Source organism: Megalopta genalis, chromosome 8 (genome assembly GCF_051020955.1).
Source record: "Megalopta genalis isolate 19385.01 chromosome 8, iyMegGena1_principal, whole genome shotgun sequence".
Classification (NCBI taxonomy): domain Eukaryota; kingdom Metazoa; phylum Arthropoda; class Insecta; order Hymenoptera; family Halictidae; genus Megalopta; species Megalopta genalis.
This window is the reverse complement of record NC_135020.1, coordinates 13,502,347-13,529,200: the sequence shown is the minus strand read 5'-3', so window position 1 is coordinate 13,529,200 and position 26,854 is coordinate 13,502,347. Positions and strand designations below refer to the sequence as shown.

The 26,854-nt window shown below is 42.0% G+C and overlaps 2 protein-coding genes across 6 annotated transcripts in view; one reads left to right on the top strand and one right to left on the bottom strand.

The window, feature by feature from the left end:
• HnRNP-K (Heterogeneous nuclear ribonucleoprotein K) overlaps positions 1 to 26,854 on the bottom strand; it is a 301,352-nt gene that overhangs the window by 35,332 nt on the left and 239,166 nt on the right. The window lies entirely within an intron of this gene.
• On the top strand, positions 1,741 to 10,250 carry LOC117217599 (cytochrome b5). 2 transcript variants are annotated; one of them, XM_033465320.2, is made up of 2 exons: positions 1,741 to 2,184; positions 8,822 to 9,886. In XM_033465320.2, the coding sequence occupies exon 2, from the start codon at positions 8,854 to 8,856 to the stop codon at positions 9,238 to 9,240; it is 387 nt and encodes a 128-aa protein (XP_033321211.1). In that variant the 5' UTR covers positions 1,741 to 2,184; positions 8,822 to 8,853; the 3' UTR covers positions 9,241 to 9,886. The 2 variants fall into 2 exon arrangements, with proteins under 2 accessions (XP_033321211.1, XP_033321210.2); XM_033465319.2 differs by lacking the exon at positions 1,741 to 2,184 and adding an exon at positions 3,008 to 3,242 and having other exon boundaries at positions 8,822 to 10,250.

The window sequence follows — 26,854 nt, the reverse complement described above, 5'->3', positions numbered from 1 at the left end:
CGAACATAAATGAAACATTTCAAAAAAAGAAGAAAAAAACAAGTATATTCTACACTCGCGACAAACTTAACATAATCGTTCGACCGAAATAAAATCGAACATAAATGAAACATTTAAAAGAAAAAAAGAGAAAAAAGACAAGTATATTCCAAACCCGCAACAAACATTATTCAGTCGCTTCGCTATAAAAATCTGTCCAAATACCTGGAAGGAATGTAACAAATAATACCGCGCTATCATCGCATAATTGTTTGCGCATCATAAAAACAGCTTGCGTCACGTTTCATTTCAACAATTATCCGCGATCTCTCAATAATCGTGTCTCACGATCAAACCGCGGGATCAAATCGTGCGAAACAAAAATTGTCTCTATTTGTCGCGTGAAACGTCGCGAGCCATCAATAATTTCGGTAAGGTCGATATCCCGTCGTTCTTTCCATCGCCTTACTGCCACAACCCACTGCTTCAACCCACAGCTGCTCCCGCATTCCCTGACGTAAGCCAGCGCTAAATTCTGCGGTAGAATGTTCCGCGATCATCGCGGAATCGTCGATTCGAATCATCCAATTCGCAGCCGAATCTAGTTTCAAGCAACACAAATAGCAGCGCCGCTAAATTACAACTCGCGACACGAGTTACGTTAACTTTTGACGATCAACTTTTTGCAATCAAAATCTATTCGTATTAACGCTAAACCTACCGAGCACTAAAAACGACGAATTTCTGTTGCTCTGTAAGAACGATGAAACCGAATCTATTTAGACTTTCCATAATTTTCATTTCAACGAATACTCGGACTGTGAAATTCATTTAATAATTTCCCATGAAAAAGTCTCTATAATTTTAGCAATTTTAAAATACAAAATGTAAAACCGGTCATTATGACCGGCTTGGTAGGTTTAGTGTTAACACTATGCCGTCTCCGCAGATCTTAGATATGTTTAATATAAATCCCTATAATTGATAAATATATAATATAAATCCCTAAAATTAAGATATGTCATCCAAGAATTTTCGTACTTGATTCTTAGTTAAATAAGCACAATGCTATAGTTAGTTTGCTGCCTTTTAACACCCAAGAAATATAGTTCAAATGTTACTTCAGTTTTTTAACCCTTTGCACACGAGCGGTGACTCCGTGGCACCACTAAAATTCGTTACATCACGTTTTAAGATAATTTATATATTAACAAGGTTCGGATTTAAAAAATTGTGAACAATGTAACTGTTGCGTTGGTCCCAAGTGTCAATTTCATACGCGTAAAATGCATTTTGTCACATAAAATAAAGATACTATAAGTTAGAAAAATGATTTTATATTTACAGTTAAAGTAGCTTCGAGTGCGGAGGGTTAAAATGGCACCAAAATGGTATCACCGGCATACAACAGATAGATTTTGCATGGCACCAGAGCGTGGTGCCACCGGACGGCACAGTGTTAAGAAGAAAAAAGAAAAAGAAGAAGAAGAAGAAGAAAATCCATGTTTCCATCGCCACACGTTTGCAAGAGAGCTCGTCGCGTGTAGAAAATTACAAGCAACGAAAAAAGAAAAATCATTCTATGTGCGACTATTTTATTTATCCAACAGCAACTATGTATGTACGTACGTACATACGTATGTAGTTAACCGGTGTCCCGTCGAGTGGGAGTCGATGATGATAAGGGGAACGTGGTGGGGCAACTTCTAGAGGGGGCAAGGATAAAGCTGCTACAGCCTGACCTGGATCGTAGCAGTGTTTGTGCCAGTGGCGGCTCGCGAAGAGCCTGTTCGGAGCGAAAGAGAGGGGAGATAGTGTGCGCGCGCGAGAGAGAGCGAGAAGAAAGAGGGAGAAATAGACAGAGAGCGAGATAGACGGAGAGAAAGAGGGAGAACTAGACAGCGAGCGAGCAAGCGAGCGAGCGAGCGAGCGAGAGAGAGGGGGAAATAGACCGGGAGACAGAGAGCGAAATAGAGACAGCGCGAGAAGGAAAGAGAGAGAGCGATATATCCGTCCGCGTTGATTCGCTCGTTCGTGTTTCTTTCTCGCCATTGATCCTCCCTTCTCCGCCGGCCCGGTCAAAGAGCGCACAAAGGAATTCTAGAGGATCGACCGGCAGTCAGTCGGGCCACGATATATCAAGAGCAAGTGCGTTTCCAAGCCGTCACGTAGACGCCGCCGACGACGACGACGACGAAGAAGAAGGTACGTGAAAGAGAGAGAAAGAGAGGTGGTACCATTTCTCGTTGCCGGAAGTGAATAAAGTGGACAGAGACCGTGACTCGTAGACATGTAGCGGCGAATTCCAGTCGCGAGAACCTCGAATGCCAGCGAGAGAGCGGCGCTCCGATCGTTGCCGAGAGAGAGCCTCGTCCGGAGAGTCGATTCATCTGGTTTAACGAGTTTCTCTCGGCCGCGTTCCCTCCCGTCGTCCATTGTCGACGCAGCGCAGCTCCGAAACTGCCGTACCCGTGTACTAACCGTTTGCGACTTTCATCGAGGAATCCCTCCTCCCCTCTCCGCCAAGGTGCGCGGTGTGTAACAAATACGCGTTCGTAGACGATCCAGCGCCGTTCGGATCGCTTTCTTCGCCGGAGATCCGTCCGATAACGAGTCTATGTTTGCCATGCTATCCGCGCGTCACCGTATTTGCGTCGTCGATGGTCGAAGGCGAACGTTTGGAGGCCAACGGAGCGCGTTGCTTCGTCGAAGCGAGTCGGGAGAAGAGCGCGCGCGCGCGTCACGCGACGCTGAAACACGCTTTCGTTAATATAAATACGGCCCCCGCGATCGCTCTCTCTCTCTCTCTCTCTCTCTCTCTCCCGTGTATCGCCCGATGGATCACCTTTGTTTGCGGCAGGCTCCCTCGGGCATTTCTAGGCCCGTGTAAACAGCTCGCGCTGCGACGTCGTTTTGCGAACATCGAGCCTTCGCTAATAAAAGATGCGATGTTCGAATTAACCGACCGTGGACGGAGCAATTGGTGTACGCCTCGCGAATCTGCTTGATAACGTTATCGGCTCCACGGGTTACATGTTGCGTAATGTTGTTACTGCTTACTCTTGATCCTCGGCCATGTTCGCACAACAGTTTTATACAGGGTGTCGTGCAACTGGTGGTTCCGGACGCGGCGATTCCGCTCGCGAAAATTAGACGAAAATTGGATTCGGTCGATCGTGGCACTGTTTTAATCGTTTCAGTCCCAAACAGCGCGATCGCGCTCTGTTCAGATCTTGTATCGCGATCTGACTTCAGTGACGCAGGTACAGTAATGTCTCTCTAATTGACGCTCGGATTGTCCACGAAAATGGACAATTCGGGGAGAGGAGATACGATATTATTCGATCCTTGCGATTCATTTTTATAGTCATAAATTGTCCACAATTATAAAAACGAGCTGCGAGGCTCGAATAATCGTATCTCCTCTTCTCAAATTGTCCATTTTTGTGCGCAATTTACTGTAATTACAGTAACTTCTCCCTAATTTTCCTTCGGCTTGTAAACAAAAATAAACAATCTGAGAAGAGGAGAGCCTTTCACCGAAACTTACACCTCGTTTTTATAGTTGTTGACAATCGGCAATTATAAAAATGAGCCGCGAGGCTCTAATAAACGTATCTTCTCCTCCTAAATTTTTGTTTACAAGCTGAAGGAAAATTGGGGAAAATTTCTTGTACAGAGTAACGGAGGCATCGGAAGAATAGAAGAATCTTGTTACATGCTTCTCAATTTATCGACGCTATTAACCAGTTAGCTATTGCAATCACTTTGAAAAGTGTGCAAGTTACTGCAATCAGACTCTGTATGTTTGATTTCATTTCTCGTATTTCATTCAAATACAACTCTTTTGTGAAACATATAATTAAAAATAACAAATAATTAAACATATAAAAAACTATATGTTTGTTACGATGTCGGTTAGGGAGACATTACCGTACATCGCGTAGCTACTTTTCTTCCATTTTTTTTCTTTTTGTTTCGTTTGTCGATTTTGACGAGCGCTATCGCGCCGCTTAATTCTCTTCGCAATCAATTAAGACAAGCGCTATTACGCTGTTCGCCACTTTTCGACCGTGTTTTCTGAATAACCACTGGGACACAAACGGTTAATCCTTTGCACTCGGGACTATTCTAATTCCAAAATGAAGACATTCGTTTCAACCATTTCCATTCGATACAATTGTTTTTATTTGATACATATGAAATTGAACGCGTAAAATTGAACTTCTGTTTTATTTGACAATTTATCGAGCGCAGACGAATTTAGTAATTATGAAAGTTCTTTTGAGAATAATTTAGCAATTTTTAGCGTCGCCTTAAAGTCGCCGCTCGAGTGCAAAGGGTTAACAGCAATCGGTCGACGTGTCTGACCGCGATCAGCTGATTACGTTTCTCGTGGAAGGACACGCAGTCGTGCAGCACACGCGAACTTATCGGTTTCTGGGACCCAGTTTCTCTCCGAGAGCGAAGCCCCGAATGAAAACTTCGTAATCCACGTTTTCGTATTATTATTACTTGAATCGTTCCACTGCCGGCTGTGTCAATGTTTAAACGACGCTCCGTATAAATATGGAAAGGAATTTTTCGAACAGATTATAAGTTCAAATATTTGCTCCGGAAAGATTCTAAAAAGCGACTTCCTCGTGGTACGATCATCGTGCCGCGTCTCTAGCCTAGCGAGAGCTCCGTCGAGTTTTTCGTTATCGTCACTCTATTGCAACAGAGGATGACGACGTGTTTTCAAACGTGTGTGGCTTATTAGAATGATCATGCAGGTTTCAGACGAGCCGAAGAATTTCCGCTCCGTCTCTCTCTCTCTCTCTCTCTCTCTCTCTCTCTCTCTCTCTCTCTCTCTCTCTCTCTCTCTCTCGAGGATCCGAAAATAAGAAATCTGCGATAACGGGCGCCGGCTATCGGCGGCTTAGAAGTGCCCAAGAATCGTTTTACGTATGATTGCGTAATTTCAGGCGATCTCTCTGCGTGATTGCAATTCACGCGTTTAACAGCCCGCGCTTCGGATGTCTCTCTTCGGGGAAAGCCAATTCTCAGTCGCGCGTGGAACATTCGATCGTAAAATCAATTTTCTGCCGACTTTGCACCCGTTTCTTCTTTCTTTTTTTTCCTTTTTTCACTTTACCACGCGACGATCACGTTACCGAGCGCGCCAACGTGTTAACGATCAAGTTGCCGCGCGGATTTGCCGGCAATAAAATTCGACATTAATTGTTAGCCCATGGTGACCCGCGTGAAACAATGCGATTTTTAATGACCGTCGATCTTTGATACATATTCATTCGGCTCGGCTTGCTGCGACGTTCGCACGAATTCGGTTTGTTCGAACCCGCTTTGCTCGCTCTTTCGGCTCGTTTTCTTCCGCTATTCTGCAGAATTCGGTGGATGTTTGCATTTTTTAAGGTTATGTCAAGGTTAAATTATTGTATATATTTGATGGATAATATTATAATCATAATTATGTAGATAATTATATTATCATAATTATATATAATAAATTTAAAAAAAATAGATATTTGCTAGATAATATTATAACATATATATAATTATAATTATATATAATATTATTCTGTACATATATACAATAATTATATATATTTCATTTTTATTATATTATAGTTGTAAACAGAATAATTTTAATATAGAATCTAATAAGTGAATATACAATAAAAGAGAATATAAAAGAATATAAAAGAATATAATAAGAGAATATAAAAGAATATAACAAGAGAATATAACAGAATATAATAAGAGAATATAACAGAATATAATAAGAGAATATAAAAGAATATAACAGAATATAATAAAAATGAAATATATATATAATTATCCTGCATATATAAACAGGATAATTTTAATATAGAAGCAAGTCGTCAGCAAGTCCAGCAAAAATCGCACAACCATCTTGCGCGATTTCATGACTGTTCGTCCCTGGTATCATCGCCAAAATGATTTCGTACGTCTAGTTAGCCGGTGATCGCCTTCAGAAAATGCAAAGGTGCACCGATAAACAGGCAAAAACGGTGTGCTGCACCACGAGGTCGATTGCGATTGAATAAATCTAGATAAGCTTTTCACTCGGTATCGCATCGAGTCCGTTCGTTATCCGGCCGCGGCTTCGGTGAAGTGCCTTACATAATAAAACGGCCGGCCCCGTCGTTTATCGTCGCAAACAAACCGTCCACGTAGAAACAATAAACTCGGGGAGGGTGATTAGCGCTGGCAGAAGATCGCGCCGGCCACGATAAAATCGCCGCGTGTCGGTTATTTGCCGAAAGGAACGTTCTGCTGACTAACAGAGCAAACAAAGATATATCGACGCGCGATGGTAGCGTATCGATTCGACGATGCCACGGCAAACACGAAATTAACATTCCGATCGATACGTGTGCACCGATCTCCCCCCCTCCCCCCCGTCGCCGCCAGCCGACGACGAGAACAGCTCCGATTTTTTGCCGAGTCGGACAACCGCAACCGGTTGCAAATTATTTTACGAGCTGTTCTACGGGACGACGATCCGCAAAATCGTTTTCTAGTCGTAATTTATTGTCGAAATATTATGGTGCTTCCGGGAAATGAGGATTCCTCGGGCTGTTTTAAGGAACTTTTTCCTTGGCGAAAAGGCGATCCGCGGCTTCGTTTACGAGTTATTAACGAAAAACGGTGACCAATGACGTTGACCCAGCTCTCCGCCTATTGGCTCGGCCGTCACGCGCCAGCTGATCTTGCTTCTCATTGGTCCACGTTCTTCGTGCCGAGCTGTTCGTTCTTACTCGTCTCTTTACACTGGCTATTTGATATTTTTTACCAAAATTTGATTTATTGTATGTGATTATTGATTCTCGTATATACAACAACGAAACTTATTATATATTAATTTATTATATTAAGATAACTTGTTACGACCCATTCTTGAGGTGGAAATTATTTCTTCGGTTCTAACTCTGTTGTAAATAATCTTTTAGTTCATTAAATAAACACGTAAGCGTGTGTACACGTGGCGCGGAACGCGTTAAACGAAACTGCAGATTGCATTTTCGGAGAAAAGTTACTTCAAGTCGCCTCAGGAATTCCGCACTTGCCGGAAGTACCATAATATTGGGACACCCTGTATGTAGCCGAGGGCCGAACGTGACTCACGACCGTTTTTTTCCGTCGCGATTTCGAAAATTTCTGTAATCTCCAAGCGAACGCTTCTTCCGTGCTCGCCTTCGTCAATTACGTAAACATTATGAAATCAAGTACATTGTACCGTTTTCTTTTTTTTTTATCTTTTTTGCGGAATTTCATAGCGCGCGCTGGCCCGAACGCGCCGCGATTACGCGTTAACGACGCAACTGATACGCGGCCGTTGAGTCGGCTGTGAAAGTTACTGTCCTATATGATTATTAACCACGCGTCCCGGCGTGATCGCTCCGCTTCTAATTGAAGGGCGCAATCAGCGATCACAGAAAGTAATCCGAGATCGACCGATGCATTTTAATCCACGCCGATAATGTGTAATTCGAGGGAATTCAGCCGAACGCCGCATTCTGTCGATTACGTCCTATCCTCGTAATTAATTTGTCGTCGACGCTTGTTGCAAAAACAACGGCTCGCTTTTTCGCGGCGAGCATCTATCGATTTCAATTGAATGCGACCAATTAAATTAGTTTGCTTTTTTTTTATATAGAAAGCTTGTGCGCGCGCGATGTAACCTGCGGAAGATCGTGATCAAAATGTCGCGTGCATCGTTTTCACCGATTTTGGTTCCCAGTCCAAAAATGGAAGACAACGAAATATTAAGGAACGAAATAATCGAACAAGAATAGTTTTGTTTTATGCGAAGAATGATCAAAATCAAATCGGATTGAATAGATTACTTTATCGATAACAATGTCGATAACGATTATAATTACTGCAAGATTTGATAAAACTCGACGGAGTTTCATTTCATTCGAATCTACAGCACGTATCAACAAAAAGATCGAAAATTTTCACATTTCTCCGTAGAACATAAATCTGCGGAAACTGCAACAATTTACTCGGCGTGCACGATACTAATTAAAATTGTACGCGTTCGTGCAATTAACGTTGACGAACGCGCACATCTCGCGCGCAAAATCTGCATATTCGCACGCTTCTGTGAAACGTATAACTCAGCTCGCAACGTCAGAGTATATACAGGGTGACTCAAAATTATGGCACAAGCGTGAAATGAGGGATACCTGAGGTCATTTGAAGTAACTTTTTCCTTTACAAAAATTTTCTCCGAGACATCGTTCACGAGTTATTAACGAAGAAGCAGTGACCAATGAGAGGAGAGCGCGAGGCGGCCCAGCCACAACGAGCGCACGCAGTACAGTTCCGCTGATAGGCTCGGCCGCTTCGCGCTAGGCGAGCTCTGGTGGAGTCAACCAGCGGTCGAAGCCTAGTTCCGCTCATTGGCTCGGCTGCCTCGCGCCAGCTGAGATTCGACCGCTCGACCGCTGGCGCCGTTGGCTCGCGCCAGCCAAGCGCTCGCTTCTCATTGGCCACCGTTTTTCGTTAATAACTCGTAAACTAAGCCACGGATTGCATTTCCGCTAAGGAAAAAGTTTCTCCAAATGACCTGAGGAATCCCCCACTTCCCGCTCGTACAATAATTTTGGGACCCCCTATTTAACAAATTTCAACGGGTACACCCGTAGTGGAACACAGTAGCAATATTTCCTGTTACAACGAAAACCTTGTCTGCACTCGTCGAAAACGGCTAGCTGGTTAAAAAAAGAGGAACCGTTCGAATTCGAAGACTTTTTTAAGAACATTTCCCGGCAAGCGAACTCTAACAAGGTCCATTTATCACCCGCAGATTCACGCGAAGTTCAGAAGCAAGACGGAAGGATGAGCAAAACGTTCACGAGGAGCGAAGTCGCGGATGGCAGCGGCAAGGAAAAGACCCTGATAATCCTGCACGACAAGGTGTACGATGTCACGTGCTTTCTGAACGAGCACCCCGGCGGCGAGGAGATCCTGCAGGAGCACAGCGGGAAGGACGGTTCGGAGGACTTCGACGACGTCGGTCACTCGAAGGACGCCTTCGATCTAATGAAGAAGTACGTGGTCGGCGAGCTGGTCGACTCCGAGAAGAGCAACAAGAACCCGAAGGAGGGCTGGGCGTCCAGCTACGGGAAGGAGACCCAGAAGAAAGAGGAGGACGGGATGAATCCTCTGGCCCTGGGCCTCGTCGTCGCTATATTCGCCGCCATTTTGTATTTTGTGTACTTATAAAGTCTCACCCCGGAGACTGGGCCCGTGCTCGGGGCCCGAAAAAGGACGCGTGGTTCCGGGCGTGACGCGTCGACGATCCGGGGCCTACGACCGACTGACTGTGTCTTTCTATCCTTATTGCCTTCTTAACGGCCTTGCAACACGCACCGTGGCGACCGCCCGGGTCCGTTTTCACCGTTTCTCGTCGATTTTCCTCGATCTGTCGGACGTTCGAAAAATCGCTGCATCGCCGAGCAAAAAGAGACGGAATTGTCAAAAGCGGCTTCGATCGAAGCTACATAATTAGATACAATCGGCTTTCTCGCGTGGAGTTTACGCGTCTTTTCTCGGCCGTGCGACGATTACGGAGCCTAATTGCTTTGCGAACGTCGCTGATAAGAAACTGTGGAATTAGGCGAAACGGGTCGAAACGCGCCCAGGCGCGTTGAACAAAGCGTAGAGAGCCGGGGATAAGCGCGCGTCGACTATCCGCGTAAATCGCCGGAGGGCTGTCGACCCCTGGGAACCATAACTTCCAATAAGCGGACGCGCGCCTGCTTGGGCAAATGATCGTCGTTGTTCCTTGTTATATCGTTATTTTGTGAAATAGAGCAGGCGCGGCCGTGCTCGCTCGAGAAACGGTAAATACACGTATTTCAATGCACAACCGGAGTCGTTGGTTTTCCTTCCCACCGAACCGATCGCCGATCGCCGGAATAGTGTTAGCGTTCGATGGAGCCCATTCGGGTCGACGATGACCCGAAGTAACGATATTACACGCGCGATAACGGAACAGTATCATTGTTTGTGGTCGACCATCTCTCGCTCATTCTATTAATACCGTATTAACATTTAGTGCGTTCATTAACCCGGTACGACGTGTTTGTTGGGAACTAATGGTAGATGCTACGTGTGCGCTCGGTAATTACCGCGTCGATTAATTATGTACTACGAATTTCCGTGTACTTGTACGTGTAAAGTGGTATTTTTCGAAAATATACGCTCGCTGGTTGCTGGTTATGCGAACATCAGATCGGTATCGTTATTGATTTCTCGTTTGGGGCAGATATTTTTTGTGGCTTAACATCGACGAAAGTGTCGAATCGATCGATTTAGTAATTTAGTAGATCCATTTAGTTATTAATTAACGCTAGATTTACGGAACCCGTGAAAATGACGGATGTCACTAATTGAGTTATTTATTCAGTTTGTATGTTGCTTACGGCAAATGTTACAATAACACTTGGTAAAAATCAGAATAAATGTCTTATTGTTAGTTTAGAATAGAAAACAGCTGTTTTTGTGCTTCGTAAATCTAGTGTTAAAATCGAATATTTTCCAATTCTCCAATTTTTTACTGTGGTTATTGTAGTCTTACGTTGATATCATTTCTTCAGCAGTTAGATGTCTTATTGTTACTTTTACGAATTAACATAAAACAGCTGTTTCTTGTGCTCTGCAAATGTAGTGTTAAAATCAAATTTTCCAATTCTCCAATTTTTTACTGTGGTTATTCTAGTCTTACGTTGATATCATTTCTTCAGCAGTTAGATGTCTTATTGTTACTTTTATGAATTAACATAAAACAGCTGTTTCTCGTGCTCCGTAAATCTAGTGTTAAAATCGAATATTTTCCAATTCTCCAATTTTTTACTGTGGTTATTCTAGTCTTACGTTGATATCATTTCTTCAGCAGTTAGATGTCTTATTGTTACTTTTCTGAACTAACATAAAACAGCTGGTTTCTTGTGCTCCGCAAATCTAGTGTTAAAATCGAATATTTTCCGATTCTCCAATTTTTTTTACTGTGATTACTGTAGTCTCACGTTGATATTATTTCTTCAGCAGTTAGATAATTCTCAATCCCAGAGCATTTTTAATACTACGAGGATGGATTTATTCGAATTCAGTAACTCGATATGTGCAAGTTACACAATTCTTCTGTCAAACTTGAAGCTTTGATTACAGACTACTAAGTAAGTTGAACGATGTTAGGAATGCGAGATGTTAATAGGGTTACAAAAGCAATATCGTTCCTTATCTAATTAAACAAATCGTTCTGTGTTTGCGCGCCTTTTGTGGACACTGTTGTGCAGTCTCTGCGATAAAGATTATCTCGAAATTGATTGATGCTTGAAGAATACCGTGGCTTATTTAACGCTTTACTCGACAGAAGCCTATCAGTAGAATCTTTAATAACCGAGCTACGTTGTAAACGGAGATCGAGAATTCTTTGCTAAATAATAATCTCGAAAGAACTTGCTACATTACAATAATCCAAATAATTTGTTCAATTACGGATCAAATTATTGTTGGAGTAAAATTTTCAAGAAATGTTCCACCGTTGTTTCAAAATAACTATTAGAGAATTGAAAAGTGCAATAGAGTTGAAACGTATAATATGAAACAATTAGAAATTGATTGATGCCTGTAGAATACCGTGGCTTATTTATTATTATAGGCAGAAGCCTACCAGTAGAATCTTTAATAACCGAGCTACATTGTAAACGGAGATCGGGAATTTTTTGTTAAAATAATAATCTCGAAAGAACTTGCTACATTACAATAATCCAAATAATTTGTTCAATTACGGATCAAATTATTGTTGGAGTAAAATTTTCAAGAAATGTTCCACCGTTGTTTCAAAATAACTATTAGAGAATTGAAAAGTGCAATAGTTGAAACGTATAATATGAAACAATTAGAAATTGATTGATGCCTGTAGAATACCGTGGCTTATTTATTATTATAGGCAGAAGCCTATCAGTAGAATCTTTAATAACTGAGCTACGTTGTAAACGGAGATCGGGAATTTATTGTTAAAATAATAATCTCGAAAGAACTTGCTACATTACAATAATTCAAATAATTTGTTCAATTACGGATCAAATTATTGTTGGAGTAAAATTTTCAAGAAATGTTCCACCGTTGTTTCAAAATAACTATTAGAGAATTGAAAAGTGCAATAGTTGAAACGTATAATATGAAACAATTAGAAATTGATTGATGTCTGTAGAATACCGTGGCTTATTTATTATTATAGGCAGAAGCCTATCAGTAGAATCTTTAATAACCGAGCTACGTTGTAAACGGAGATCGGGAATTTTTTGTTAAAATAATAATCTCGAAAGAACTTGCTACATTACAACAATCCAAATAATTTGTTCAATTATAGATCAAATTAATGTCGCGTTGGAGTAAATTTTTCAAGAAATGTTCCACCGTTGTTTCAAAATACAGTAATGTCTCTCTAACTGACGCTTCAGATTGTGCACAAAAATAGACAATTTAGGGCGTGGAGATACGATTATTCGAGCCTCACAGCTCATTTTTATAATTGCCGATTGTCCACAACTATAAAAACGAGGTGTAAGTTTCGGTGAAAGGTTCTCCTCTTCTCAGATTGTTTATTTTTGTTTATAAGCTGAAAGAAAATTACGGAGAATTTACTGTAATTACAGTAAATTGTACACAAAAGTGGACAATTTGAGAAGAGGAGATGCGATGATTCGAGCCTCACAGCTGATTTTTATAATTGCCGATTGTCAACAACTATAAAAACGAGGTGTAAGTTTCGGTGAAAGGTTCTCCTCTTCTCAGATTGTTTATTTACGTTTATAAGCTGAAAGAAAATTACGGAGAATTTACTGTAATTACAGTAAATTGTACACAAAAGTGGACAATTTGAGAAGAGGAGATGCGATTATTCGAGCCTTGTGCGGCTCGTTTTTAAAATTGTTGACAATTCGTAACTATGAAAACGAACCGCAAGGTTCGAATAATCGTATCAGCTCGCCCTAAATTGTCCATTTTCGTGGACAATATATCTGAGCGTCAATTAGAGAGACATTACTGTTAACTATTGGAGAATTGAAAAGTGCAATAGTCGAAATGTTTAATATGAAACAATTAAGAAATCAGCTATTGTCAACTCAGCATTGTTGAGAGAACACGATCGTATCTGACGCGTGGCATCGTCGATACCGTTTCGAATGTTGCTCGCCGAGGCAAATAACAAAACTTCGCGGCCTCCTGACGGAGAAGAACGACTTCGTTGCACGCGAAACGGCAAAGAACGCGGATCAATTCGTCGGATCGGAACGACAATTCGAGGAACGTCGGCGTCGTTTGACCCGTGCTCGAACCGCAGACCCCGTCCACGGTTCTCTAATCGTTAAATCAGTCGTTCCCAAGCGAACCGTCAAGAAGAAAGCCGAGCAGGCATTTGCATCCGAATGGCTCGCGTCGCAAAAGCCTCGTTATAAGTTTTCAATGAACGGCAGAGTCGAGAGAGAAGCGACGCGATCCAATCGATAGGATTCCTCCGCGGGTCTGTGTCTGCTCCTTAGCGCAATCCTAGTCGAAGGAGCTCCGCTTTCCGTTGTTCTCCCGCGAATAACGCTTCGGGATACTGTTGCTGGCATCGTTTAAATTTAGGCGACATTAATTTTGCTGCGAAAATCACAGCGGTGCGATCTGTGCAATGCGAAACTCCGAATTTGGTTCAAATTCGCGTAAACCGCAATCCCGATCATTTCTTGGCATTTGTTTATATTTTCCATTAGTTCGGCGCGTATAAAACACGTTCGATCTTTAAATAAGCAGCGAAAGCTGTCATTTAAAAGTATTAACAAAAGTATCGTTTTTTGACAGATGTTCGCTCCATCAAATTATGACCCATTTGTTTCGATGCGATCTTCTTGAAGAGTTTTTAACACACAGGGTGTCCCAAAATTATAAAAAGAGGGAAATAAGGGGTCACTGAGGTTATTTGAAGTATCTTTTTCCTTGGCGCAAATGCAATCCGCGGCTTCGTTTCAGTCGAAAGACTTCTTTCAAAATGGCACATATACAGAGTGTCCGAAAATTATAGTGCTTCCGGGAAACTAGAGATTCCTGAGATCATTCGAAGCAACTTTTTCCTTTACAAAAATTTTCTCCGCCGCTTTGCTTGCGAGATATTAACGAAAAACACTGACCAATGAGGGGCGAGCTCGGCTGGCGCGAGGCGGCCCTGCCAACGAGCGCACGCAGCACACTTCCGCTCGGCCGCTTCGCGCCAGCCGAGCTCGCCTCTCATTGGTCAGCGTTCTTCGTTAATAACTCGTCAACGATGCCTCGGAGAAAATTTTTGTAAAGGAAAAAGTTGCTTCGAATGACCTCAGGAATCTCTAATTTCCCGGAGGTACCATAATTTTTGGATAGCCTGCACAAATGCCATTTTGAAATAAGTCTTGACTGAATAAACACGGTTACAGAGATTTAAATACCATACTCGTTTGCTAAGTATTGTAAGACAGAAATTCTTAATTTTCGGAGTAGCATAATCGTCGGCAGTTCCGTTATATCCCCCGAAAGGAGACGTCTATGTGAAAAAGGTTAAACTTATCAAGCCGTAGTAACAAAGACGCCATAGTTACAGCAGATTCTCCCTAATTTTTCTTCAGTTTGTAAACAAAAATTTGGGAAGAGGCAACTATAAAAATGAGCCGCTCGAATAATCGCATTTCCTCTTCCCATATTGTCCATTTTCGTGTACAAGTTGAAGGAAAATTACGGAAAATTTACCGTATTTGCTGGAAAAGAAACTCAGGGGAATCCACGAATCGCAATGGAACTCGAGGCAACACAACCGGACACATAGTAAACTGTCAATGGTGCGGCGTCATCGAAGCGAGATAGTTAAGCGAGTCGAACCCGGCTATTTCTGGCAGGGTTATGCGCTCGAACACCGGAAAATAAAGGTTTGCGGATCGCCGGCGCTAATTGAAAAGAGATCGTAGACGTTAACGAAACGGACCGCCGAGAGCGTCGGCGTCAACTAGACCGGGAGAATTTAACAATGCGCGCGCGAGGACGGCCTGGATGAGGAAGAGGAACGGCCGTTCGGCTGGTTCGTACATACGTGTCCCGCTTGAATAGGGAACGCCGGCGAGCTCATAGAAAACACTCTCTACTCTGTCTGTCGCAGCTAGCTCCTATAAACGTAGCACCGTTTCTTAGCGGAACGTCGTGAATGCGAAACGAAGCACCGTCGCGAATGAAATGAAATCGATGGGGGGCTAAAGCGACGTCTCTCGGGGGCGGGCCAGGTCGAATTGAGTCTCGCGTTAACAATCGCGTAATGCGCTCCTCTCGGCGAACTTTGTCGTTCGCGAAACCGGAAGACGGTACACCTGGCGATAAGTAATTGAATTGCCACGAATAAATAGACGCGGTACCGTGAATCGCGAACGGGTTCGATCTCTCCTTGCAACGCCGGGCCAACGAGGGACATGGACGCTTTCAAAGAAGAATGAAGATGATTGAGAGAGACAGAGAGAGAGAGAATGTGACGTGATCATAGTCGATGGCGCTACAAAACTAAAGGAAATCGATCGGAAGACGGGATCGATGCTTGTGTCTTCCGCTGAATCAATGCCACCCTTCCCTTCCCCGCCCCTCTTGGGCAACGTCTGGCCCCGTCCGGCATATTTAATAATGCTTTTCAACCCTTTGCGACACAAAGAATCCTCCGTCCGTCTCCGTTGATCGGGAACAAGCGACCTGTTATTGATTGAATACTTGACGTCGATCGAAGAGAGACAGAGAAAAAGAAAGAAAAAGTGCGAGAGAGAGAGAGAAAGAAATAGAACGAGAGAGAGAGAGAGAACAAGAGAGCTAAAGAGAGAGAGAAATAGAGCGCGAGAACGAGAGAATAAGAGAGAGAGAAAGAAATAGAGAGAGAAAGAAAGGAAGAAAGAAAGAAATAGAGCGAGAGAGAACAAGAAAAAAAGAAGAAATAGAGCGAGAGAGAAAGAAAGAAAGAAATAGAGCGAAAGAGAGAGAGAACAAGAGAGCGAGAAAAAAAGAAGAAAGAAAGAAATAGAGCGAGAGAGAGAACAAGAGAGCGAGAAAAAAAGAAGAAAGAAAGAAATAGAGCGAGAGAGAGAACAAGAGAGCGAGAAAAAAAGAAGAAAGAAAGAAATAGAGCGAGAGAGAGAACAAGAGAGCGAGAAAAAAAGAAGAAAGAAAGAAATAGAGTGAGAGAGAGAACAAGAGAGCGAGAAAAAAAGAAGAAAGAAAGAAATAGAGCGAGAGAGAGAACAAGAGAGCGAGAAAAAAAGAAGAAAGAAAGAAATAGAGCGAGAGAGAGAACAAGAGAGCGAGAAAAAAAGAAGAAAGAAAGAAATAGAGCGAGAGAGAGAACAAGAGAGAGCGAAATAAAGCGAGAGAGAGCGAAATAAAGCGAGAGAGAGCGAGGGATAAAGAATGAAAGAGAGAGGGGGAAATAAAGCGAGAGAAAGAGAGAGCGAGAGAGAAAGAACGAAAAAGAGCGATAGAGAAAGAATGAAAGAACAAGCGAGAGAGATAGAGAGAGCCTTTGTATCGTAGACTTTGTCCGCAACGTAAGGATAGTCCCGGAAGCCGGCATTCAAAATTGTATTCATAAATGCAGCCGGCGCGTTTCGTTAAAAAGAAGGTTCGGGGTCAGGTATCTAGGCTCCTCGCTTATACTTGCAGACCAGCCATTAATTACCTCGGGTCGCGAGGAACACCGAAGACGACGTTTTCTTTTTCTTTTTTCAGCGATTCGTGCCAGTTCGACGGAGAACAGCCGAAGGATTATGCGGCAACGTCTTTGAACGTCGTCCTCGCGGTTGATGCTACTACACCTTTCACTGTCCGTCCACATGTCATTACAGAAGGTGGCTCACATGACGTATTACATGCATTGAGTTCAAGGATCGTACCCGTACAATCGATCCTCCGTTATTTCTGGACATCGACGACGCGTTTCAGTCGCGGAATCTCAAAAGGGAAAGTCCGGTCGGTCCGTGTAACTATGCATAACCGAGTGGCCGAAAGGCGTCCCCGGCACAGTACGCTCGACGAGACAATACGACGAGCCGTTTCGCTTACGAATTAGGTGGAAAGGTAACGGTATTCTTATATGACAGACGCTGCACGCGGAAACCGAGCAGAATTCTACGCGGAGAAATGGGAAAATAACTGGCGGTTGTTTCTACGAGTCGAGCGCAAGAGAATCGTTACCGCGGCGCGGCGAAAAATTAAATGGCACTTCTGTCTCCGATCGTAATTACAGCTGTAACTCGTGAGCAGAGTATGGATGGATCGTATGCATTTATAGCGGTAATGGATGAACGAAACGAAACGCAGCGGAGTCGCCGGATGAATTTAAAAATACCGTATTAATGTCGTCCGATGAAATGGTACAACATTTTTATCCAACTTCTGTTCCATGTAATCGATGAGGACGATTTTTATTTCGCGGTTTTTATTTTTTAGATCCACGGTCTACTTATGAGGTACTCGGATATTCGAGTTAACCATGAGGTACTCGAGTAAATAAGAACGTAACAGTGGATCTCATGAGATAGCCGGCGATTCGAGTACTCGGTTATCTGCTAAAATAGTCGAATTAGCGAAAATGTTCTCGTTTGGAGAACCCAGAAGATGTGTTTTTCGTGGGTTATTGATTTCCTCGAATCCAGATTCGTCGAGCCTGAGATTATTAAAACGAAGAAATTCAAACAATATACGAATGATGTTCTTCAATTTTTTGAAGAATCGGACGATCGATGATGTAATAATTAACAAATAAAATTAATAATAATTTTATTATAATTATAGAATTTTTGTTTAACTTTCTGTATGTCTCTTTGATGAAGTAAGCGATATTCCGAAGATTGACGACTTGTTTTCATGTCCTAATCGTAAATTCATGTACGATCAGCAGTTATGACGCATTTCGTGAATGCAGAGTCATCAGAAATCGGCACCAGGAAATTTCGTTAGGGATGCAAAAATGAAAAGAATTTCGTTCGCGATATCGACTGAAATAAACAGCTGCTGTAAATACCATGATTGTGACTCAGCGTCACAACTGAGTAATAATAATCATGTACAGTGGTGTCTGCTTTAGAACGCGAGAGTTTAGGACAGCCAAATACTGTGTTAAGGTTATATTTATATAATAATAATTATATAATAATATTTAGGGACAGATGATAGCGATAGTGTACGTCGATTTTTGATCAAAGCAACGATTACTTTATCTAAAAATAACGCTAAAATGAATAGTTTACTATTAATTATCAAAATATAAATGCTTTTCGAATCAGCGTTCGCAGCTGCCATTACAAGAACTTCATAAGACTCGACGTTTCCATAAGCTTCCGAATATCAAAAGTCAATAAGTAAATTAAAACTGCGATTGCTGTCAACATTAAACATTGCTATCAATATTAAAAATATTAAAAATTATGAGATTCATTTCCAGAAGATTACACGCTACAAAATGTCAGATTTTATTAACATTATAAAATACCGCAATACAGTAATGTCTCCTTTACTGACACTCAGATTGTCCACTAAATTGGATAATTTGGGAAGAGTAGATACACACACATATATATATTGTAACAATATATATACAATATTGTTTATATACAATTATTATATTATATTGCATATATATATATATATATATATTATATTGCATATATATATATATATATATATTGTACAATATTGTATATATGCAATATAATATAATAATTGTATATAAACAATATTGTATACATGCAATATAATATAATAATAGTGGACAATTTTCTAACTATAAAAATAAACCGCAAGGCTCGAGTAATCGTATCTCCTCTTCCCAAATTGTCCATTTTAATGCGCAATCCGAGCGTCAATTAGAGAGACATTACTGTATTTAGCTCGAAAATCAAGCGGCATTCAGAACATAGAAAAACAAAGTAAGAAGTGCTCGCCCAATTCGCCGGAACGGGACTCGAATGCGCGTAGCATACGATGCATGTATTTGTTTAATTAATTGGATCGACCGGTCGGAATCCGGAGAACAGGTTGAAACTGCAGCGCGCGGATAAAGAGAGACATTACTGTACAGTAATGTCTCCCTTACTGACGCTCAGATTGTCCACTAAATTGGATAATTTGGTAAGACGATATACGATGATTCGAGCCTTTCGGCTCGTTCTTATAATTGTGCACAATTTATAACTATAAAAATAAACCAAGCAAGACTCCAATAATCGTATCTCCTCTTCCCATATCGTCCATTTTCGTGCGCAATCCGGGCGTCAATTAGAGAGACATTACTGTATTCGGTGCGTCCGCAGTAATACCCACACTCGCCCCCACCTTCTTTCCGCAATAATGTATACCCGTGTAAAGGTACGTATCTCGCAGTAAATCGTAACACGACGAAGATCGGTAACGATCGGGCACGAGCGAAACGGGGGAGCCGCGCGCGGCTTGCTTTCGCCTAATTAACGGGGGCCACGTTGCGTGAACAAAAGTGCGCGCGCGTGCACTCACCGAGTTTTCTCGACACCTGTGGCGAGCGCAACGGCGCATATTCCCTCCCCCCTGGTGCCCGCTAATTGCCGTGTTCTCGCGTCATTGTTGGCCGATCCGCGGCGCGATCGCCCGACCCGCGCTCTCCTCTCCTCTCCTCTCTCTCTCTCTCACTCTCTCTCTCACTCTCACTCTCTCTCTCTTCTCTCTCTCTCTCTCTCTCTCTCTCTCTCTCTCTCTCTCTCTCTCTCTCCTTCCGGTAGAAAGTGGCCGTGCGGTTAATCATCGCGAGCGTGACTTCCGGCCGGACCCGACGGGTCCTGCTTTCTTCTCGTGGATGCGGTTTACCGGCCCAACCCGGACCGACGGCCTGACCCTGCCGGAGCACGACAGAGCGGGTGACACATGTGGAAAGCCGCATACCCTTCCTGCCCGACCGACCGCCATCTGTTCTCTTCGCGGCGGCCACTTCCGCTCGTCGGTCAACCGAACTCTTCAGACCGCCACCCTCTATACTCCTCCCCCTTTATCCGGCTTCGTTCGCACCCCCTATCCTCTCTATCCTTCGCGGCCCCCGCGCGATGTTCTATTCTTCGATCTCGATATTTTTGCCCTATTGTGGCCGAGCTCGACGAGTATACTCGTCCTCGAGGATGCTATTCTTTTTCGAATATGGCGCGGTATGATTTGCTCTCTTGTTGTACATGTAATTGTCTCCCTAACCGACGCAGAGATTGTGCAGACAAATGGACAATTTTGGAAGTGGGGATACGATTGTTTCGAGGCCGGCGGCTCGTTTTTGTAATTGTTGACAATTCGTAATTATAAAGATGAACCGCAGGGGTCGTATGATCGTATCTCCTTTTCCTAAATTGTCCATTTTTGTGGACGATCTGTGCGTCAGTTAGGGAGACATTATTGTAGTCGGCTGAGATTTTTGTGATAAGGGTGTCGATTTTTGGGAGTCGGAGGTGTTCCAAGAGTGCAATTCTGGATACGAGGCTTTATCAGTTTCTGAGTTATTAGTGGATTACTAATCCAGAAGTAAACTAGAAATAAATTAGAAATGAAACAGAAATAAATAAATAATAGAAATAGATAGATAATTAGAAATAAGCCAGAAATGAGTGAACCAGAAATAAATAAATAATAGAAATAAAAATAGATAATTAGAAATAAGTCAGAAATGAACCAGAAATAAATAAATAATAGAAGTAAATAGATAATTAGAAATAAGCCAGATATGAACCAGAAATAAATAAATAATAAAAATAAATAGATAACTAGAAATAAACCAGAAATGAGAGAACCAGAAATAAATAAATAATAGAAATAAATAGATAATTAGAAATAAGCCAGAAATGAACCAGAAATAAATAAATAATAAAAATAAATAGATAATTAGAAATAAACCAGAAATGAGAACTAGAAATCAATAAATAATAGAAATAAATAAATAAGCCAGAAATGAACCAGAAATAAATAAATAATTAGAAATAAACTAGAAATGAACCAGCTAAAATGAAACACGTTAACCCCGCAGATGAAATTCATCTCTTTCCGGTTTTAAATATTGCAAAACATATTTTACATTTCTATACTCGATTAAAATATGGCATTACGATTATAATAATTAATTATAATCGGTCGAATTAAAGTATAAAGCGAAAATGTATGATTTGTACCGCAATCGTACGCGCGCGCGCGCGCTTTGCATCGCATCGTAAAATAACTTCGTCAACGTTCGCGAACGCGTTGACTTAAAATTATTCCGACTGCTGCGCTAATTTTAACGAAATACGCGCTCGGAATTAAAATGCATTCGTTTTAACGAGCGACGTTAAAAACGGCGATTGCATGGAAGTCGGCATAATGCAGCGGGACAGATAAAAGAAAAAAAAGGTTCGAAATACCTTCGAACACACCAAGAAATGATCTCGTTTATGCGATCCGTCGCGTGCAATCGACGCTGCGATATCAAAGAATTAAATGAAGCCTGATAACGAGATCGGTCTCGACGACCGGGTCATTTGCATGAATTAAAATGTTTTTCATTCGCCTACTCCCGGTATCCAGCACTTGTTTCATCACGATAAGTAATTCATTCAAGAAGAAGGTTAATCGAGCAGTTCCGACGAAAGGATCTCTGTCGCGATTGGCCTCTGTGAAGAAAGAACTGGTCTGAAAGCAGAGTCGACTGTTCGATCATTTTCCTTCTTTGTCTTATTCTGGAGCACAAAAGTGTTCGTACACCGTTTAAAACGCAATAACTTCCTCAAAACTGTACCAAACGACTTGAATTTTTTTTTTAGGTGATAGAGGGACTAGTTTACTAGGCTAAAAAGCTTTTTTTCTAATTTTGCTATTGTGTTTTTGCTTGAAATGAAAAGGAAAGATTAAAAACCCTCGTTTTTTAACTTTTCTATTTGAACCTATAACGAGTATTTAAAAAATGCTTTTTGTAGATATTTATAATCTATAGGCGTGCTGAAAATTTGATCGAAATCGATTCACCCGGAGTCGAGTTACAGGCGTCGAACGATTTTAAAAACTGCACATTTCTTACTATTATATAAAATTTCTTAATATTATACTTAATTTTCTTTTTTAGATGATAGAGGGACTAGTTTACTAGACGATGGCTAAAAAGCTCCTTTTTCTAATTTTGCTATTGTGTTTTTGCTTGGAATGAAAAGAAAAGATTAAAAACCCTCGTTTTTTAACTTTCCTATTTGAACCTATAACGAACATTTAACAAATGCCTTTTGTAAATCTTGATAATCTATATGCGTGCCGAAATTTTGATCGAAATCAGTTAACCCGGAGTCGAGCTGCAAGCATTTCTTCCAGTTTTTACGTTAAATTTCTTACAGTTCAAAATCGTGATAAAACTGCGATTTTTGCGATCTTCAATTTGTCGTAATAGACAACAAGGTGAACCGATTTCCATAAAATTGTCAACATCCATCCAAGTTACCCAGATCAACGAAAGGCATTTGTTTTAAATTTTCGTTATATGCTCAGATAAAAAAGTTAAAAAAACGAGAGATTTTTATTCTTTTGTCATTCCAAGTAATAGCAAAATTAAAAAAAAGAATCATTTCAGTCATCGTCTAGTAGACTAATCTCTCTCTCATCTAAGAAAAAAATTCGAGTCATTTGGTTCAGTTTTAAAATAATTATTGATTCAAAAGATTTATTTATATTATATTAATTTTAATTTATATACATATATATATATATATATATATATATATATATATATATATATATATATATTATTTTAATTTTTATTATATTTTAATTATAGTTTCTCAAAAGGTGTACGAGCACTTTTGCGGGCCCCACCGTATATTTCAGTTTTCATTTTCTGTTTCTTCCCTCAGCATTGTTCGACGCATCGTTCCTTCCTGTCGACGGACGATCAATTTCCCAGACACCTGTTCGATAGAACACTCCCGAGAAGCGAAGCGTCTCGATGGTCGACTTGCAAACTCGATTCACAGGTGGAAAGAGCAGGTGGTGTGTATCAGTTGCGCGGAAGCAAAAGATTGTAAGACGCGCGCGATCGGATTCTTTCGATTCCACGAGGGCGCGAGGAGCTTGCAGCTGTCGATGCTCGTCCAAGCGGCGACCGTTCGCCATCCCTCCACCTTCCTACTGGAGCAATTAAAACACCGAGATCCGTATTTTCCTCGGAACAACCCCCGGACCGAGAAATCTGCGAAATTCCCGCGCGTCTTCGGCACGGAAGGAAGCTTCCCGGTGGGCAGTCTAATATCGCTAAAAGCTTTTTAATAAACAGTCTTTGAGCGCATCGGTACGGTTGGCTGCTTACGTAAGAATATGGTAGGGGTGCAAGGTTGAGCGGGACCGGCAGGGAGGGGGCGAGGGTGGACGTCTTCTCGTTGAGGCACCCACCCCCGCGCCGGAGAGATTGAATGGAAGAGCGACGACGGTTCGGGCACGGTCGACCAGAATTGAAAAGCGAACGGGAAAACGGAGAAGCAGGAAATTATGAGGAACAAGCTGCAGATGAATCAGAGTGCGGCGCACAGCCGAACGAAACATCTATATTCTCGGACATCATCGGCCAAAATTTTGTACTGCGGTTTCATTAAATCTCTGACAAGGTATCGTAGCATTAAAAAATTCTAAGAAATGTACTTTGTACGCGCGTTAGGTTTAATCGAATCGAGCGTGAATGCGACTGTTACGAGAATTTCGGGCTTTTTGTTTTTCAGTTGCTCTGGTTTATACAGGGTGTCCTATAATTATGTTAATAACTGGGATAGTAAATACTGTGATAGTATTGCGATAGCATTTTATTATTATTATTATTGCTAATGTAATGCGGTGTTTCTTCTTTTATAGAAAATCGTTGTTAATAAAATATTCAGTAATACGCAAAACATCGAGAATCTATAAACCGGTAGAATTTAGGTAATAATTATACAGAGTGTTTCATAATTATGTTAACACTCGGAAAGGGATGATTCCTGAAATCATTCGAAGTAACTTTTTCCTTAGCGAAAATGCGATCCGAGCATTTGTTTACGAGATATTAATAAAAACGCACTGACCAATCAGAGGCGAGATCATCTGACGCGCGGCGGTCGAGCCAACGAGCGGACGAAGCACAGTTCCGCTGATTGGCTAGGCCGCCCAGCGCTAGGCGAGCTCGCGCCTCTCATTGGGCACTGTTTCTCGCGAATAACTCGTGAACGAAGTCGCGGATTGCATTTTCGCCAAGGAAAAAGTTACTTCAAATGACGTCAGGAATCATCCCTTTCCGAGTGTTAACATAATTATGAAACACACTCTGTATAATTATTACCTAAATTCTACCGGTTTATATAGATTCTCGATGTTTTGCGTATTACTGAATATTTTATTAACAACGATTTTCTATAAAAGAAGAAACACCGCATTACATTAGCAATAATAATAATAATAAAATGCTATCGCAATACTATCACAATTCAACCAATTCACTGTTTCAGTGATGAGATTTCAAGAAATAGAAAAATTAGCTGATAACAGGTGCATTTAACAAAATGAATTTAATATACGTCAGAAAGTACGCAAACGCCTTTTCAAATTAAATAAATTGTTTAAAATTGGTCCAAATAATTTGAATTTTTTCTTTTGGTTGTTAGAGAGATAGGTTTTCTAGGAAACGAGTACACAATTTCTTTTTTACATTGCAATTGGTTCGAGTGATAAAAAATTTAACAGCGACGCTTCCTCAACTTTTTTAACGTAAATTTCATACAAACATCATATGTTATTTTATATCAAATATTATATGAGAATTTTTATATAAATTTCAATCTAAACGAAAATGTAAAAAACACGTTTCGTAAATCTCGGTAACATGTACACGTATACCGAACATTTCATTCGTTTCAATGAAATACTCAACGAAGCTGTGGCACAAAATGTCGCCAATAAATAAACGTTGACCGACGATGTCCGAGGAAATATGTGTTCCATAAAACTGCGCGGCGTGGGTGGAACACCGCGAAGAAGAAAACGCGAGAACTGGAATGAAGCGAGGACAGTTAACGAAACGGTGCCCGGTGGGATAAATAAAAAATTAGACAGAAGTCGCGAAGGGGGTACGCGGGGTGGCAGGAACCGGACGGCGCGGTTTCGGTGAAACATCGGCGAGGATTGTTCCTCGGTGGCTGGATGGAAATGGCGATAGGGTTAAACGAGGAAGCCGGAGGGCAGAGAGAGCGAGCTAGAGAGAGAGCGAGCTAGAGAGAGAGAGAGAGAGAGAGAGAGAGAGAGAGAGAGAGGGCGCTGGAGCTTGACTAAAAGATTCTCCAAGAGCGGGGGCGGGGAGGAATCCTGGCGCGAACCGAAGAAAAAAAGGAGAAAGACCGAGTAGCCAAGAGGAGAGGGGGAGGGTGGGGGTAGTCGTCGAGCAGGACAAAGAGAGCGGAAGCGACGGGGAAGAAAATCATAAGCGGGGAGAGAAGACGAGCGGAAGGACGAACGGCCGAGGGAAACGCGAGCACGCCGAGAGTTTACCTTTCGCGAAACACCGCCGTAGGGGTGGGGTGGATGGAACGTATGAAAATGTAGCCTGCGAAAGGGATGGCGAGGAAGAAGACGGGCGAGACGGGCCGCGGAGAAAGAGGCGGGGTCGCTGTTTATTTTACGAAGTAGCTAAGACATACGATATTGTCCCCGGCAAAGTGGTCCGAGGTTCCTCTTCGCGTCTCTCCGCCGTTCCTGGGAACGCCAACCCCCGCCCCCGGTTTCTTTTTAACTCGGCTACCCCGACCCCGACAGCTTTCTGCGAAAAGCATAAATTGCCGGCGAGAATTATGGCGAAATGACACGCGAGATCTCGGTTCGCTTACCTCTCTCTCGCCACCCCTGCGGGAGAGCACCGAAGCGGGGGCCAGGCTCGAAAGGGGTGCCACGGCGAATGTCGGGTCTCACGTGAGCGGTTTTAACGCGCGTCGCCGCGGCGCGACTTTCCGTCACGAGCCGGCATTATGTAATTATCGCGGGAGAAACGAGGAGAGACGATCGCGGACACGACATCGACGCGGGGCTGTTATTTCGAGTTGTTCCGCGCGTCGAACCGACACGAGACACCGCGAGCGGCTCGAGCGGGTTAACTCTTTCGGGCACGCTGCGATTAAAAATGTCCCATCTTTTTGACGCACGGTAATGCCGTGGCGGGACATTTTCAGAGCCGCCTCGAAATATTGCAACAGCTGCACGCGAAACCCGTGTGGCACTGTTTGAGTACCACCCTATATAACAACAAATTGAAGTAATTATTATTGTTATTTTTATGCTTTTTATACTATGCGACTCCTTTGTTAACGTTCCAATGGCCGCTCACACAACGTGCGCGGGATGTTTTAATAATTACGTAGATAATATTGCTTTATTAATTATCACACGAAGGAAAAATATTAAATTTGTTGCATTAAATCTGTTGCTATTATTGTTGTCTTTTTGTTATGTTCTGTTATGTTCGCACACGTGGAATTATTTTATGCATTTACATAAATATCGCCCCGGCTCCTGACGACGTTTGACCGCGTAGACGCGCGGCCATTGAATCGTTTATATAAATATAGCAATTTTGTTTAATTTAAAGTGCAATAAAATTTCTGCGCAACATGGATTTATCTTATTTTGCTGAAATCAGATCTGGGTAATAATATTTGCAAAATGTATTGCGAATAGTTGACAAAATACTCTTGTGTGTTTGAAATAGTATTTGTATTATTAGTATTGATAGTATTGCAACAATTAATAGTATTTCGTAGAGATA